Genomic DNA, 17,916 nt, shown 5'->3' with positions numbered 1-17,916 from the left:
TTCTTAGCACTAGGTAGCTCTTTTCCCCTTTGGATGACTTCACTTTGGACCTTATCAAGCACCAGATAGCCCTTTCCTAGGTCGCCCCCTCCGCTAGGCGAACATCGGATGAGTGGACGACTTCACTCTGGATAGCTTTCACTCCGGACTCTTCTCGATTACCTTTGAACCTTATCAAGCGTCGGGTATTCCTCTTCCAGGTAGCCATTTCCCACCACACTCATGCCTCTCAACAAGAGCACCAAATAATACGGCACTCAAGTCAAAACCCTAACTCTACCACAAAAACTAGCTCATGAGTAGAGGTTTGGCCCTAACTTTGCCTTCAATCTTTTTATTATTAAAAAATAATTCCCTTCATCGTCTCCAAATCTAGAGACGAAGGAGGGAAGAAAGCATCCATGACGGTTAGCCATGGCTGCCTTCAATGTTTTTTTTTTTTAAGTAAATATTAATTTCTTATTTTTAATTAGAAATAATGACATGTCCGCCACCACCAACATTTATAGGCAATTAACCATTTTTTACGTCTGAGTGCACGAAATTACAAGCTGATGTGTTTAATTGCTACTTTGAAAAGTTTAGAAATTTAATTAACTTATTGTATAAAGTTAAAGAGCTTATTTGACGTTTTAAAATGAGTGAATTGCATTTTTGGTCCTACTGTTATAGAGGCGTTTCCAATTTTAGTCCACCTTAATTTTTTTTGCCACTTTACAACCACTGTTATTGAATGTGTTCCACTTTTAGTCCACCGTTAATATTTCCGTCAAGAGGCCGTATAATTCACGGGTATTTTGGTCTTTTTATAGTTGTCTCTTCTCTTCTAATCTAGGCGCTTCGTCCTCCTCCTCCGATATTCGAAGATGGCTCTTCGAACAACGAGAATGGGAAGCCAAAGCTACATCGTTTCGTTCGTTCCAACGTGGACCGGCGAGGTTTCTTAGGTTTTAGGTTTAATGTTCTCATTTCTTTTAGTCAAACATGGTCTTGGATGAGAAGAAAGATCAAAATACCCCTAGATTACACGACATCTTGATGGAAGTACTAACGGTGGACTAAAAGTGAAACACATTCAATAATAGTGGTCATAAAATGACAAAAAAATTAAGGTGGACTAAAATTGGAAACACCCTTATAACAGTAGGACCAAAAATGGAATTCACTCTTTTAAAATTTTATAATTGTCCCAAGTTTGGCTAGATTTTTTACCAAAGGATCAAAAGTGGCTAAAAACCTAAGATAAGATAGTTTGTGACTAAAAGTTGTTATTTTTATAGTTGAGAGTAAAAGTGGTAAAGCCACCAAAGATAGAGCACACAAAGTGGAATTAGTACATTAAATTGTGTTAAATGTACTAGTATTTTCACCCGTGCATTACACGGAATAGATTTTTTATAATATTTTAAAGATATTTGGATCGATATACAATTATATATTGTACGCTCAAAACGGATAATGGGTGAATGACAAATTGATTATCAAAATAGACCCATTTGAGTTGGAAAGTAAAGGTGGAAAGACTTTATAAAAACACTTGTCCCACATTGGTTTGGGAAGTAGGTTTGCATCACTATATATACAAGAGCATTTTAGAGGCATGTTGAATTGTATAGCATAGATGCTCTCTCTCGCGTGCACGGGGTGCAAATCAAATTTCATAATAAGCCTGAAAAAGGCTTGACTTGTGTACGTCCGCAGGCGGGCACGAATAAGTTATGCCAACTTTTTGAAAATTTTCCAACAATTTTAGCCACTGTCCGAGCAGTGACCACTCAACCTTGCAAGTGACTACCATTCGGACTTGGGGATCATTCTGCCATCTAACTGAAAGGTCATGTATCGTAACCTTCCTGGTACCATTCAGAGTAGTTACCTTTCGAACTACTCACGTTTCGAACCACTCTCTGGATACTGTTCGCAGTACCATTTTAGGTATTAATTCTGATGTTACGAAATTAATTTCAATTTAATTCCAATTTTAACTTTTAGAATTAATTCCCAGGTTAATGGTTGTGTGTTATGGTTTATGGATATACAATGACTGATTTTATTATCAGTTTTAATGCCATGATTAAATGTTATTTTTCCCCACTTCTCCTATATAAGCCCTTGGTTGAGCAGGTGATTTTACAAAACTGAAAATCCAAGCTTTCTCTCTCGAAACTCAACATTCCTGTGTTCAATGTCGTGTTCTAGTTCATCGGGTTTATTCGCTTGAGTGCTCAAACGTTTAACCGTAGCTTGTTTTATCTTGGGAAACCTAGGCTACAATGCTCCTAGCACCTTTGGGGGTAGCAAATAAGGTTTTATGGATAGTGTGGGTATCACACGACTCAAGCTAACGTGACCCTTTCTCCTTTCGGTTTTTGTGCTTGTTATTTTTGTGGAAATAATCCTTTTTGTAGGATTATATTCCTAACAAGCTTAAAACCTTATTCTCTTTGATTTTCCTTGAAGAAAATGGAGAACCCCGTATTGCCAGTCCAGAAATATTAACTATTCCAATCGTCTTCTGCAATTTAAGAAATGTCTCTGTCTTTAACGATTTCGTAAAAATATCTGCAATTTGACATTCACTTGAACAATACTCAATGTTGATTTGTTTTCCAGCCACCAACTCTTTGATTTTGTGATACTTGATATCAATGTGCTTGTTGCGACCATAAAAGACAAGATTCTTGGATAACGAAATTGCAGATTTGTTGTCATAGAAAATAGTTGTAGGTGCTTCTTGTTTGTGTTGTAAAATCTCCAAAATTCTCCTCAGCCAAACTACTTGAGTAGCACAATTTGCCGCTGCAATGTATTCTGCTTCTTGGGTTGAGGGTGCTACAATCTGCTGTTTCTTTGGAGCCAATAAAATATAGCATATCCAAGATAGAAGGCATATCCTGATGTGCTTTTTCTAGTCTCAACATCTCTAGCCCAATCACTGTCTATATATTCAACAAGTTTCACAGTTTCATTAGCAGAGTAAAAAATTCCATCATTGCTTGTACCTTTGACATATCTCATAATTTGCTTTGCTACAGCCCAATGTGATTCTTTTGGTTCCTCCATGAATTTGCTAAGTATCCCAACTCCAAAAGAAATATCTGGCCTTATAGACACAAGATACCTCAAACTCCCAATTAAGCTTTTATAAGTTGTAACATTCACATTTTTACCACACTCATCTTTGAAAACCTTCAACTTTTCAACTACCGAAGTTGAAAATGATTTGGAGTTTTCCATTTTGAACCTTTTCAAGATATCAACAACATATTTCTTTTGTGATATAAAGATACCACTATCCATCTGAACAACTTCAAGACTAAAAAAGTAACACATAAGTCTCACAACATGGTCATACTTCACTGGCATAGTTCGAAGAACTTTTTCAACCACTGCACCATCTTCAATCATATCTCCAAATAACGTCATCTTATTCACCAAATCAATAAGACGAGTGAAATACATATCTACTGTTTCTGTAGAGGTCATCTCACAATGATCATACAACCTTCTCAACGACTACAACTTAGACTTATGTGCCCGATCGACTCCTTTGTGTGACACCTTTAAGATGTCCCAAGTTTCCTTTGTTATTTGAGCACCAACTAATTGCCCAAAAATAGAATAATCAACACCTCGGTGAATCTGTTTGAAGGTCAATTGATCTCTTCGTATAGCAGTTGCATCAGCTCCTTCTGGTAGATCGAGATCACCCAATCATTATGCTGTGCATCCGTATGCACCATGCATGGTGCATACAGATGTCAAAACGACGTCGTTTTATTAAAAAACGCGCGTCTCTCCTTTAAAAAAAATTCAGCTTCGATTCCTAGCAACAACATTATATTGTTCATTCATTCTGGAATTTTAGTTCATAGATTATGGAAATATAGTTCATTGATTATGGAATTATAGTTCATCGATTAGGGAATTGTAGTTTATCGATTCTGAAATTTTAGTTTATAGATTATGGAATTTTAGTTCATTCATTCTGGAATTTTTAGTTCATAGATTAGATTATGGAATTATAGTTCATCGATTATGGAATTATAGTTTATCGATTATGTAATTTTAGTTCATATGTTGTTACTGAGAATCGAACCTGATTTTTTTTTTAAGGGGAGACGCGCGTTTTATTAAAACGACGTCGTTTTTGCATCCGTATGCACCATGCATGGTGCATACGGATGCACAGCATAATTTGCCGAGATCACCAAAGCTCCAAAGATTTTGAACTTTCAAATGTGTGGTCATCATAATTTGCCAATAATTATAATCGATTTCACATCCAATTTGAAACCCGACCATACAATATTGAAATTTGTTATCATATCTCACTACAAGAAATATCTCGGAGTAGGAAAGTTGACAGACTCTAATACCAAATGTAAAATATGTTAAATATAATATATCTGAATATATATTTGAGAAAAAAAAAAGAGAGAAAATAATAACAATGTTTATTTTATTTCAAACTCATACAACTTGATGATCAAAAGCTGTGAAATACATCCTCTATTTATAGTGAAGGATAAAACTAATAAAGCTAAAATCATGCTCCATGTACTGCCATTATTGCATGAAATGGTGCTGCCACACACTCCACGTCTGCCACTACCAAAGCTTGGTTTAATAATTATAGCATAGGATCAAGTAGAGGAAAAGGGCAATGTAATGAACATGAGACTGAAATCAACGAAAGGAAATGTAAGGGCCGAAACAGCTAAAATGAGAGGAAATGTCTTTTTTTTTTTTTTACTCCTGGTCGTTGCTGCTAGCTGAGATTGCAAAAAATAAATTGGAGATTGTTTTACCATTTTAGTTTCTTTTCTCTTCCAGAACTTTTGTGAGATACATATTCTGGTTGTTTTGCCAATTGATGCTTATGGAATGAATACATAAATCTTTTGTGAGATTTTTCTCTCTTTTCACCCTTTTCTTCTCTGCAATTCTCCTTTCTCATCTCAACCCCAACTTCTGTGAATTCTTCTTTCTTTCTCCAATCATTACAAGTTCTTCGGTTTTGCACTAATAAATTTCAGAGAATTGGTAAACGATAGCCAAAAACCTAACAAAGGGGAGCTGACAACTCTCACAATCCAAAACATCAAGTTTGGAAATATTAACAACAATAATAATACTCAGCATTTTACATCAACAAGCTGAAACAGCTTCAATCACTTCAAAATTGAATTACATACAAAATAAATTAAAAGCCAGCGAGTTTTATAAGATGGCAAAACACAATTATAATACCGTTTCCATTGTATGATGAGTATTAAAGGAAATGTAAATGTTACTTGTGTGAATATCTCTGTGAGTTATGGCCCAACCACTTTGCCTTGCCATCAGGTGGGATGCACAAGAGAAAAACTCCAAGCAGATACAGTACATACAAATGTTTCAAATATGCCACCATTTCCGTTTTTCCATTGCCTTAACGAGCTCATTTGCCAATGATGCAAAGTCTTCAGCTCCACTGCTAAGTTCTTCAGTTCGTTTGCTAATTCTCTGATAGGAAAAGAATAATGATTTTGTAATTGTAGCATATCATCGATGACTTCAATATTTCTACAGACTACAAAGTGCGACGATGTTTAGCCACAAATAAAACATTATGCATGTTATCACAATATCATCCAAAGATGCTTACTGATATTAATCACTCTGAAGGAAAGAAGAAATTTCTAAAAGTTTTCCTGCACACCAGCATTGACATAACCATTCTTGAGATCAGTGTTGCAAAAATCGTGCCTAGGCGCCGCCCGGCCGCGGCGAGGAAGGCCGGAATCAGCCTCCTCCGCAGCCGGGCGGCCGCCTAGCCGGCCGAACCGGCAATTTTTTTGTTTTGTTTTGTTTTTTTTTTTTTTTTTTTTTAGGGTTTAGGTTAAAAACTTTGCGAAGGCATAACTTTTGACTCGGTTGTCCGTTTTGGACATTTTTTTTTTCAAATCACGTATTTTTTCGAGATCTACCCACCGCAAACTGCTAAAGGCGGTTTGCCCCACCAATTTCTAAAAAAATGCTTCTTTTGCTCTTAATTTTTTTTTTTTTTTTTTAATGTATTTAGATGGTTTCAACAATATTTTAAACAATTTTATAGCCACTTAAATAAATAGTTTGTAAGAAAAAACTATGAGAACCTTATGTTTTATTAGTGAATTTTGATAATTTTTAATTTTTAATTTTTTTTTTTTTACATTTAAAAAAAATAATAATAATAATAATCGGCGCCTAGGGGGCACCTAACGTGTTTTGCAACCTTGCTTGAGATCATGTGATATACACTTCATTGACTAAGCCATTATCGACATTAGACACATTATGTTGTGCTGATCTCTACCAACTTACCCAGTTACTGAGAAGAATCATCATTTGTTACCCAACTCTAGCCCTTCTAAATTTAGAATAATTTGAAGACTTTCATACAAATGATTTCTTTTGACTGTATTATTTTAAGAGTAGATAACTAAAGAAAGGCATTTCAGCCTATCAACTTAGTAGTTACTTCCAATTAAAAGACCCACCTCAAGTTTTTCTTGGCGTTCTAAAAGCTTGTTTCTTGCTTGGCCAGCTGCTGATGAGGCATCCTAAAACAGGTAAATGCTCCAGTAGTTAGGACATATGTTAAACTAGGAGAAGATAATGGGATGACACCATCAAAATATTATACACTGATATAGATATGTCTGCATAGATGTGCTTACACCAGCCTTTCTGTATGTTGCCAATATTTCTTCATGTGTCCGAACTCTAGGTTTTGTATCAGTGCCCGCAAAATCAAACAACCTTTCTCTTTCAGTTTTTTTATCTGAAGAATCGAAAAGAAAAACCACTTATTTCCAACCTAACCTCCAATAATTGACTGCAGTTGCAAGCATTCTTACCTCTTTCAGTACTTTGTACTTCATGAGACGATGTTGACGCCATAGGTGTTGGCTCATCAATTTCAATATCATCTGCATCAAATGAAAACATGCAAATAGGGTCAGGCAAATGAAAAATGAAATTACATTCCTAGTTTCCGACAAAAAGATGAGAAAGTTAGTACGTATGACCTATATTAAGTTCAGGTTCTTCCTGGATATCCTGCATTATTGGAGATGGTTCTGGGAATGGGTTCTTCATAAAGATTCCTTCAAGGTGATCAAACTTTGATTCAGAAGAGAAGGCAGTATCCATGGTATGGCTTGGTTTCCACCCTTTAAATCCCTTGACAACGTTCCCCAGAAGATTGGAACCAGGAACCTGCAGTTCCATTAATCAGCAGAAGATGAAACAATAAAAATATTGCAAATAAAGTACAAGATATGATAACATTTAAACCAACCTGCTTTTTCTTCTGATTTAAAGCGAAGTTGATAGCAGTTTCTGCCGCTGCTGCAAGCACTTCATCGTGAAGAGAAGGCAAAGACTCTGGAATCCTTCAAGATTCATGCAAGTCCATTTAGTGTATGAATGCACAGTATACAATTTCCTGAGATGTGTTAATTAAGTAATGCCAAATGGCTGGTGATACCTGAAATCATTTTCACTGGCTGCTAGAGAGAGAAATGCCACTTCAGACCCATTAACCTATCAATGAGTACATATTAGGAGAATATTTCTCAAATAGATGAATTTTAAAAAGGCTAAGAGAAGAGCAGTAAACATAATAAGAGGGAAAACAAAACAATAGTTGTACTTGTCTTAACAATATACCTATAGTGGAAATTAAGCATTATTTCCATTATCAATTAACAATTACCATAGCAATATGCCCACTTTCAACTGAGCTCATTGTCCTCTCCATATTTGCCTTGAAGTTCCACCTCAGAACTGACATCAATGAGGTCTCCATCACCAAGTCTAATTCAGGCAAAGATCTGCAATTCAAATAATTAATGTAGAGAAAAAGCTATTAGGTGATTTGGGATTTACAGTTCATGGTGACTGTAATTATCACATAAACGTGTTTATGAACAATTGCAATTAGCTTAAGAAAAGCGTCCAAGGAAAAAAAAAAATAAATCAACTACCTGATCTCTATCTCTCCTGTCTGAAAGAGTAATATCAGCCCACAAACTTTACCATTCATGTTAAAAGTAGCAGTCCAACAGCAAGGCTTTTCATGTTTGACTTTGTGAATAGACTTTCTATCTCCCTAATAAGACAAATAAAATTCACTCATGAAAGAAATAAATATACTGGAGGCTGGATAGAACAAAAACAACAGACTAACCTGAACTACAGACTTCGTGGCATAAATGCGCAATGTATCTTTACAACATAATATAACAAGAGAATCTTTGATATTTTTTTTCCTTGAGGAGATATCATCTGAAGGGCAAGTCTCAGATTGATCACTTCTCTTAGCAGTTGTTTCCAGTAGATGCTCCTTGCTCACTTCTTCATTCTTGGATGATTGAAGATGGTTACTTGATGACGAAACTGTTGTATCACTCTCTGAATTAAAAATAAAAAATAAAAAAGTAAAATGGTTACCATTATTTAAAAACTAAACCATCCTATTAATCCTTAGAAGGTAGTACTTGCCTATGACATACATAGAAATTGCAGTCGAATCCTTCTTTAAGTGCAGTGGCCTTGTGCTGATCATTTTACCAGTACCACCATCAATAGCATAAATCCTTGCATCCTTTGTCAATATAAACATTATTTCATCTGTATAGTTTTCTGAAAGTTCTGAATGTTTAGGGCTTTTTATATGGCTACAATCATGCTCATATGCCTTTGGGATCACTGACACTAATTGAGAAATACCACCAGAAATTGAGTCTGTAAAGAATGAAAGGGATAATGAAGTCATATCAAGAACTGCAACCTGAAAAGCAGAATTCAAAATAAAGATTCCTTGTCAACCAAAACAAACAGAAATTATAGCTTATGACACAGCTTAACAAAAGTGTAATAAGAAAAATACAGGTCAATGAACTCACTTGTGCATTTTCATATCCAACTGTAAGTTTGGCTCCAGAATTTATAAAATTGAGAGCTTGAATTTGAGAAGCAAGAAGTTTTATAACAGCTCTGCAATGAGGTCCTTGGCATTGAGCGAATTTATGAACTGCAATAAAGTTTATTAACATTAAATTTAAAAGCAACGCTTACATGATGAATGGTTTAAGAATGGAATGTTAAAAAAATGGGATAAAGAAAGGAATCTTGTATCTAATCCTAAACATGCCAATATGTAAATATCCAAAAGCACTGAAACCAGCAAGGTTGGGACTATACAGTAGAAAATTTCTTGCAACCAACAGTTACCTTCCTGTTTAGTTTGATCAACAGAAATGAAACTTGTTCCACCATTTTCTTTAAGTTCGTACAGACGGACCTGTATATTGAATAACAGTAAGTACGGGACATGCAGTACATTAGAATCAAATTATTTTAAAAAGCTAAGAAATCTTTCTGACCAGACCACATTCATCGCCAACAACTAATCTTAAAGTCTTGAAGCAGAAATCAATCTTCGATACTGAAGCACTAGAGATGGTCATATTTTGACCTCTAACCTGCAAAACATAGAGATGACTTCATATGGAAAATATAATTCAGAGAAGCAATGTAGTCCTGCACAAATAAGCAATGGAAAGTTTAAGACTTCCTAGATGTAGCTAATCAGATTTAGATGAAATCTTTGCCAATATTCTAACCTCACTTTCAAAAACACAAAGCAACGATAAGACTGGATGTGTGGCATCCCACATCCAAACAGATCCATCCTGATAACCAGCTATGTACACCCGCTCAATCCTGTTATCATTCCCTAGAGTCAAATGATTGGACACACCTCCAGTCAAGGCCCACTTTTTAGCACCAGATAAAGTTTCCATTGAACTAAATTTCTTGAAGAAATTTACCTATTGAAGACAAAAAACCAGAATGAAAATTAACAATCTGGATTTGGTAAAATTGAAAAAAAAAAAAAAAAAAAAGTTTTGCCACTTGTACCTCCAACAAAGCATCAGACAGGTTCCCATCTTCAGGTATCTGAAAAAGTTTTGCCACTGTCATGGAAGGGTCAACTATAGGAAGTTCTGCAGGATAGTCCTTATCAGACACAGATATTTTCTTCTCTTCCTGAGATTCTGTAGGGGACAGACTGGTGCATTCAAAAGCTTTTAGTTGCCCAGGGCTTGTCAAAACAAATAGAGCAGCATTTTGATCAATCCCTTTGGTCCCAGCAGATGGTAATAAAATCACATCTGCGAAGGAGCCAGACATTGAGAGATCTACACGGCCCACACATTTAAGAGTATCCATTCCAGATGACCATTCAAGACTAAGAATCTGCAAAATCCATAAAGGATATCACTAATCTCTAGTAATATTTTTATTAATGATACAGAACATTATACAAACAATGAGAAATTAAAGGTAGCAGTTGCATCAGTAAACACTCTTATCATGCTAAATAAAAATTGTACAACTTCTAACATTCAATTTTCTCTCCCTTCCATGGTTGGTAGTACTGCAATGAATAGAGGGGCTTTAGTTATTAGATGTAAACTTTAAATCTTGTCATCTGGGATTACTTCAATTCACTTTTAATCAAATCTTTAAAATTTTAGGATTTTACTGTCTACATAGATTCTACTGAAAAAGAGAAGAAATCTAATTTGCACTGAAAGTTAGCTAGGAGTCAAACAATAATACCCTAAAGAGAACACTTGGCAGCTATGAAGTTAAAAACCCACCGTCAGAACTTCATCAGATCCTATCTCATCACCACCATAAATAAGAAGTTGTCCATCAACCCCATTACGGGATTTACTCTTTGCCCACCAATGTAAGACAATAATTGGAAGTCTCTTTTCAGCAGAAGATAACTGTATCTTGATGACATTATTTGGCAATCCATGCTTTTGTCCTTTGCTAGGGACAGCTGTTGATATTTTCCAGAAAAGAATATCCCCATCTATGTATCCAACAGCAAGAATGGACCCATCAGAGGATGCCCAACAAAGGGCACTTATCTCTTTTTCTTCCGACTGATGTTGTGATGAATCATCCACAAGGCTAGTGTCAGAATTTGTCGAAGAATCAATCTTGTCATCTTTCAATTGGAGGTACTTGTCACCTTTAACAATGAGAATTCGGGCTTCAATGACATCCCAAAGTATTATTAGTCCATTGTCATATGCAATCAATAGTCTGCAATAAGCATCACAATTAAGCATTTCAGAGATCTGCCATGAACGACATTATAGTCCAACAGTGACGTGGACATAACCATATTATGGTGCAAATATCAAGGAATTCGTAGGGGAACTAGGTGACTAAATGGTTTTGGTTTTGATGTTAACAAATAATGTAATGTGATTAAGTGTGAAGGTGATATCAATCCACTTCAAGGCTCTTTTGGTGCCAAGACATTGATGTGGGTGTGAAGACTCAAGGTTGAAGATTTAATAAGATATAATCTTAATGTGAAGATTGAATAATAGATCAACCTTGAATAAGCTTAATATGTATCACAATGATTCTAGAATCTATGTTTCAAAATGAATTTAGTGAAGCATTTTTCAAAAAGATCAAATATTGTTCAGATTTTGAACTCACGGACGAGGCTAACGGAAGTACCTGCTTCCATGGTTCTCATTTTCATGAAGCTAACTAAACCTTCCTTCTTCAATAGGGGATTGATCATGAATAAGAGTGCATCTATTTTGCACCTTTTTAGAAAAGTTCATAGTTACAATGGATGTCATTGTATTTGATCTGAGGCTTTTTTCCTAGAAATTCTATGCATCCCAATGGAAATGGTGTGATGGACACAAGTGAATCCATGTCATCTTTTTCATTAGGTGTATTTTGAACCACAATAGTAATACTTTCAAATTTGTTCTAACAATCAAGGGTGTATACCGTGTAATAGACACAAGTACTTCCATTGACCATTTCCATTGAGTGATTCTTTATAATTTATAATTTAAAATGTGTTGTAGGACCAAACTACCACATTTAACGATCTGGTCATACCTCTTCAAGATCTGATTCCCTTCATCTCACTCATATAGAATCATCATTTGGAGTAGTAATTTCAACAACTTGATAAAGCATTAACACTTTTCTTCCTCCAAAAATATAGAAGAGCATTAAATCTTCATACTCCTTATGTTGGCCCTAAAATACTTAGGTTCCCAAGATCAAGTCCTTTGGAGGGGACAAGAAGCTTGGGCCTTGGTGGCTCAATGGACCAGCTCCATTAAGAAGGGGAAGACCCAGATAGATGCTTGGAGGTGTTGCGTATGTAATGGTCCTAATGGACAATAAGTATATGGGAAACAATATTTTTTCAGAACACTTTTTCCTGTTTTCTGTTTTCTAATTTTTCAGTTTCCATTCTTTGTTTAGACCTTATATTTAAAAATTTGTTGGATATATTTGGTTTAAATGGAATAAATATAACTTTAAATTTTAAGTCTAATATATGGGAAGTTTTTATTTTGATATGGACATGTGCCTCTTTTTGGCCATCTTCTTGCATCCTAGAAAGCTTAGCATCGTACCTCTTACAGCCATTCATTTGCAATTTTTTCAGAAAATAATTGGTGTATCCTATTAACAAGGGTGTGTTTGTTGAAGTTGGTTTTTATGCTCCCCCACATTGAAGCGGCCTAGAAGATTAGTGGATTGCATAATCCTTTAAGTAGTGGATGTATGCAATGAGGCCGGACCACTATAACTTACGGTTTAATAATTATTTGTTTAGAAAATTAACAGTTTTGTTAGTTGAGGGACTAATTTAGGAACAATATGTCAAAAGCAAGGACTACATTTGTTCACCACTATAAATTTGACTATTACACAATAATAAATAACCAAGGGGCCAAAATTGATGTTTTCCCAAAAAATATTAACAATAGCTACAATAGTAATAATACAACAAATATCAATAACAAGCTCAACAGAAATAAACAAAAAAAAAAACAAAAAAAAAAAAACAAAAAACAAAAAACAAAAAAAAAAAACTTTATACAGTTTCTTACCTGTTCCCAGAAGAAAAGGGTTGTGGAAGAACTCCAACTATGGGTTGATTATTAGGTAATGAGAGCTCAGCTCCTTCTGCACAATGACATCCATAAGTTGACAATTGAAAGATATGAAAAGCATTTAAATGATGGATGAATGAGATTGGAAATTTCCTAACCAAATTATCTTATTTTTACAACAAAACAAGGGGACCAGTATCAAGCAATCATCAATACTAATATAGTCAGTGCAATAATGATAATTCCCCATTCACCACTTACCAGCAAGAGAAGCTAAGGATATATGATATGGCAACCGGAGAAGCTGTCCATCATCAATGGAGAACTTCAAAACTGATACAGATCCATATTCATCTCCAACATACCTAAATCACATAAATGGTCTAATGTTAAACAGAATATGCACAAGTTCTCCTAAATGTGATATATGAGCCTTATGAGGTACCAAATGCTATGCATCTACAACAGTGTCATACATGAAATGGGAGCCACTGATGATGGAGAAAGCAGTAATATTGGAATCCCACACCAAACTACAAGCAAGGGACCTGTTTCTAAGATTCCAAACCTACAAAAAAAATAAAGGAAAAGATACATTGTATACAATTAGTCTTAAAATAGTAGGAAAAAAGTTTAAACAGTATGAGATTTAGTAACCAGTCTAAGCACACTACCATACAAACATTTTGAAAACAACAATTAAGTTTCGTTCACTTTTCTTTATTTTTACAGGCAGGGAGGAGGGTGTCAGCTACCATTCACTAGCAAAGATTTAGTACCTGAATATCATTTTCATTTGTGATGCTGACCAAAAAACCCTGGTTCTGAAGAAACTGCCAGAAATTGATGGAAAATAACAATAAACTGATTAAAAGTATAGCAATGTAGATTTCTATAGGTAACAACTTTAAAATATTATTCACACTCTTGAACCACTTCATGTGCTAATTAGCTAGACCAAGACAATTATGTTTAAGTAGCAGTGTAGCACTAAACAGATTCCTCAAATTGTCATTCAAAGTAACAGTAAAAGTCAAGCATCCTGCCACTGATTGCAAGAGAATGGGGAGTAGCTCCAAATCTCTCATAACTCCTCAATCTATAAGCAATTTTTTTCTTTAAAGCCCTTATAGCTAGAAAAGAAGTGGATGTGTAATGTGTTCCTAAGTAACCTCTATGTATCTGTTTAATTATAATGCCACCATCTCAGAGCATGGCAGATCTCCAGTAAAGAACAGACGGTGAATAGACATGTATTCATCAACCCAATTTTCTACAGTGAATCCCAAGACTACAACACTGTAAGCATTTTATTTCTTCTATTAAGAAAATTGACAAAATATAACCCAAAGACTATTTCAACTGGTTTTGAACATTATTTTATAAAAAGAGAAAACAATGGTGCCCCAATAAAACTATGAATTTTGGCATTTTGCACAAAATAAATAAAAGTGAAGAGGAATAGCAACAAAGAAAAACTTCAGCAGTAAATTAGTAATATATGAAGCTGATAATAATTTAATTGTGACGAAAACCTCCAAGTATTTGTAAGGCAATTGCTGTGGGGAAACCAAAAGTGCTTCAATATTATTTCCTCCAATCACTTTAATTCTACCATCCCTGTAAAAAATTCAAAAGATGTAGTGTAAAATGTCTCGAAGCCAAACTTCAAGTCTACTAACAGTTCCAAAGTTGTACCAACAACATAAGGCAATGATAGCCTCGATTCCATGTATTATATAAGTTGTCTCCAACATGATATCAAACTCATATCAACCAAACCATTATTTCTATGTAAGAAAGCCAATTTTTCAGCATATGGCCATGCATGATGGTAATTTGAAAATAAAAAAGAGTACTCTATTTGAATCACTTTACAGCAGCTTGACTCACACACTTATGACAAGATCATGAGCACAGCTTTGACTTACAGAGTTCCTATGGCCAATAGGCGCTGAATGGGATCAAAAGCTAGGATTGATGCAGTTGAAGGAATACCATAGTGTACACTAATTTGTAGGTCCAACTCACTGGATACTAGGCAACTGTCTGCATTATGCTGAAACAAAAGAATTACAGAACAAACCATAAAACATTTTCACTTGAAGAATTGAATTACAGAGGCAATGATCATGAAAAAAAAAAAAAAAAAAAAAAAAACTCAGCTAATGCTAATCCAATTTACCTATTAGCTACATAATAAGGCCTCAAGCTGATAAGGGAATACATCAAATTTGATTAAATAAAATAGCTACTTCCATAACATTCTAGCAAGTGACTTGCACTTCCATTTCAATTATTTTAAGCTTCTACCAAATTTCATGCCGCACACATAAAATTATGTAAAGATAAGTGCACATCTGACAGAATATTAATACTCCCTATCACATTACAACAGAATCCTGAAGTAACTTATGTGACATTAACTAACAAATTCGGCATTCTTTTAGAAATTCATCAGCACCTAAGTGGCAACGATCAGCAGAGTTCACTCAACCGTTGCAACTCAATTACAGACTAACACTTCGCTGTAGAGATTAAACGAAGGAAATTGCTAAACTAGAAGAAAATTTTTTGTTAGCGGATCAATCGTTTTACAATGAATTTTCATGTTTTAGCTGAAAATGAATCCATTGATTTTCACCATCGTGATCGCCATTGCCAGTAAAAGAAGGTCAAAGCATTACAGAGAATCATCGGGAGCTGAAGTCAACACTGATGTATGCGAAATGAATTAATCGCAGTAAGTGATGAGTACCTGCGAAAGGTGATGAGTAGCCTTCTGGAAGAGGCGCTTGGCGAACATGGCGGATTTGAGGGAAAGAGTTTCTGAAATTCACTGTGTTATTCAAATTCAGCGGTTTGAATTTGTCAATAAGCGTGTGAGCATCGTCCTTGATGTCTGTCCATCGGCTACGCTGAGACAAATTGGACCTTATTCATTTCTCGTTTTCTACGCTAAAGGCCAGTCCGACCATTTCTTTTTCTTTTCTTTTCTTCTTTTCCCCCTTTATGATTCCCTTCTTAAAGAAGAGGGAAAATCACCATTTTAGTCTCACAATTATTTCTTAACTATTAATATAAAATATAATTTTCAATTTCAATCAATTATATCCTCAAGTTATTTAAAATTTTGTAAATTAAATTCTTTCAGTGACCAAATTAATGAAATTTTAAAAATGTGAAAATCATCATTTTGGTTGATTTTTTTTTTTTGGTTAAAAGGAGAGGGGGATAACCCTCGAGATTCAACTATGCCTGAAGGCCACCGCTCCCAGCTGGTCAAGCTTGAGGTCTTCAAAAAGGTCTATCGGTGCATCCTGGAGGTCTCGATAGCCAGCCTGGAAATTGAGAGCCGTCGAGGCTAGCTTGTCTGCCACTACATTTCCTTCTCTGTAGATATGTGCAAACTCTATTTCCTGAAAATAGCTTGCTTCGCACAGACATCTCCACAGGGTGTTTGTGGAGAAACCATGATCTCTTTGAGTCGCACGGATGTCGTCAATAAGGGCTTTCGAATCATTTTCTACTATAAGCTTGGCGATTCCCAAATCTTTCGCCATACGCATACCCTGAAGGATCCCCCAGGCTTCAGCCTCTCTTGCGCTACAGCGTCCAATGTTGAAAGTGTAACCCCGCACCCAGTTCCCGTGCTCATCCCGGATCAAGCCACCGCACCCCGTGGCTCCATTGGCTTTGCAACAGCCGTCTACGTTGACCTTGTACCGTCCTTCGGCTGGCTTCCCCTATGTGGGAGGTTTAAGTTTTGAGTCTTAGTGTAGGTGTAGTTTTTATCATTTTGGTTGATGAAAGTGTTCAATTAACAAAATTTTAAATAATTCGAGTATCAAATTGGTTAAAAGTTGAAATTAAGGTCTATATTGACAGTTGTGCAATTGAGAAATCAAATTGGCGATTAACTCTAAAGAAGATTATGGCATCCTCAATAGTTGGGGTTTTTTTCCTCAATTTTTTATAAGCCCCAACATCCACCTCATTATCAACTATCTCACTCAATCACAAAAATTGATCTTCACATTAGTTTGAGGTTTTTCTCAATTACGTTTTTTCTCAATTTTTTATAGACCATCAGTTTACTATCCTATATTTTATTTATTTATTTGAATTCTAGAAATTATAATTGTAATTATATTTATAAAATTGATCCAATATTATCGATAATTATAAATTTAATAATATTATTTTTGATAATTATAACAATTTAATTTAATTGATAATTATAAATTTAACAAATAAAAATAAAAAAATAATACATTTATCAAAGTATGTTAAATAAAATTAAAAAAAAAAAAAAACAAAACAAGAAGACGAACTGGCATTCAACAGCCAGTGTTTTGAAATTTAAAAAAAATTAAAATGAACAAAGACTGATTCAGAGTGGCCGCCAGCTAGCTGGCGTACTTGCTGGTTGGCTTGCGTCTCACTGACGTTATTTTTAAAAAATAAAAAATAAATAATTGACAAAATCTTCAATTTGCCGGAGGATGCAACACCCAAAAATTTGACATCCACATTAGTTAAAAATCTCTTTTTCTAGATTTTTTTACTATTCAAAAAACCAAGAACAATCCCCTATTGGACTTGGGAGTGATGCCATGTTGAAAGTCCATGGAGCCCATGAGAACAATTGTATCTGATGATTCATACAATGTCAGATCTTGAAATGAAGGGCCTAACAAATAGCAATCGTTATGTCATGGAACCGTGTTCACCATTCATCGTGAATAAGGTCCCAAACGGTAATGGTGTTCGGATGGTGAACACGGTCCCAAACGGTAACGGTGTCTACGGGCACCGTTATCTTCCACCAATTTTTTTAAAAAAAAAAAAAATTAATAACGCGACTTTTCTTTTTCATATTCACATTTTGCGGTTTTGCTTCCTCTTCGCGCAAGTT

General features: G+C 35.1%; 2 protein-coding genes across 3 annotated transcripts; both read right to left on the bottom strand.

The window, feature by feature from the left end:
* Window positions 1–1,154: 1,154 nt before the first annotated feature.
* LOC109157869 lies at window positions 1,155–15,983 on the bottom strand. 2 transcript variants are annotated; one of them, XM_019305718.1, is made up of 24 exons: window positions 15,757–15,983; window positions 14,930–15,057; window positions 14,534–14,618; window positions 13,778–13,831; window positions 13,475–13,566; window positions 13,260–13,363; window positions 12,996–13,071; window positions 10,701–11,157; window positions 9,955–10,293; window positions 9,657–9,863; window positions 9,417–9,515; window positions 9,265–9,334; window positions 8,937–9,064; window positions 8,533–8,821; window positions 8,219–8,442; window positions 8,016–8,140; window positions 7,745–7,862; window positions 7,517–7,572; window positions 7,328–7,421; window positions 7,056–7,245; window positions 6,885–6,956; window positions 6,705–6,808; window positions 6,495–6,587; window positions 1,155–1,165 (listed from the first exon to the last, which is right to left on the bottom strand). In XM_019305718.1, the coding sequence occupies exons 1-23, from the start codon at window positions 15,802–15,804 to the stop codon at window positions 6,495–6,497; spliced, it is 3,252 nt and encodes a 1,083-aa protein (XP_019161263.1). In that variant the 5' UTR covers window positions 15,805–15,983; the 3' UTR covers window positions 1,155–1,165. The 2 variants fall into 2 exon arrangements, with proteins under 2 accessions (XP_019161263.1, XP_019161262.1); XM_019305717.1 differs by lacking the exon at window positions 1,155–1,165 and adding an exon at window positions 5,085–5,508 and having other exon boundaries at window positions 6,525–6,587.
* A 263-nt stretch (window positions 15,984–16,246) lies between these two features.
* On the bottom strand, window positions 16,247–16,561 carry LOC109157793. The gene has a single exon (XM_019305633.1). The coding sequence runs from the start codon at window positions 16,559–16,561 to the stop codon at window positions 16,247–16,249; it is 315 nt and encodes a 104-aa protein (XP_019161178.1).
* Window positions 16,562–17,916: the final 1,355 nt, after the last annotated feature.

This window comes from Ipomoea nil, unplaced genomic scaffold, assembly GCF_001879475.1.
Source record: "Ipomoea nil cultivar Tokyo-kokei standard unplaced genomic scaffold, Asagao_1.1 scaffold2792, whole genome shotgun sequence".
NCBI lineage: Eukaryota > Viridiplantae > Streptophyta > Magnoliopsida > Solanales > Convolvulaceae > Ipomoea > Ipomoea nil.
This window is presented reverse-complemented; position numbering and strand designations above follow the sequence as displayed.

Coding starts and splice junctions, on each gene's coding strand:
- LOC109157869 (XM_019305717.1), bottom strand. CDS start 15,804: ATGTTCGCCAAGCGCCTCTTCCAGAAGGCTACTCATCACCTTTCGCAG. Junction 13,832..14,533: donor TGCCTTACAAATACTTGGAG/GTTTTCGTCACA, acceptor AATTTCTGGCAG/TTTCTTCAGAACCAGGGTTT. Junction 9,516..9,656: donor TTTGTGTTTTTGAAAGTGAG/GTTAGAATATTG, acceptor TATGTTTTGCAG/GTTAGAGGTCAAAATATGAC.
- LOC109157793 (XM_019305633.1), bottom strand. CDS start 16,561: ATGGCGAAAGATTTGGGAATCGCCAAGCTTATAGTAGAAAATGATTCG.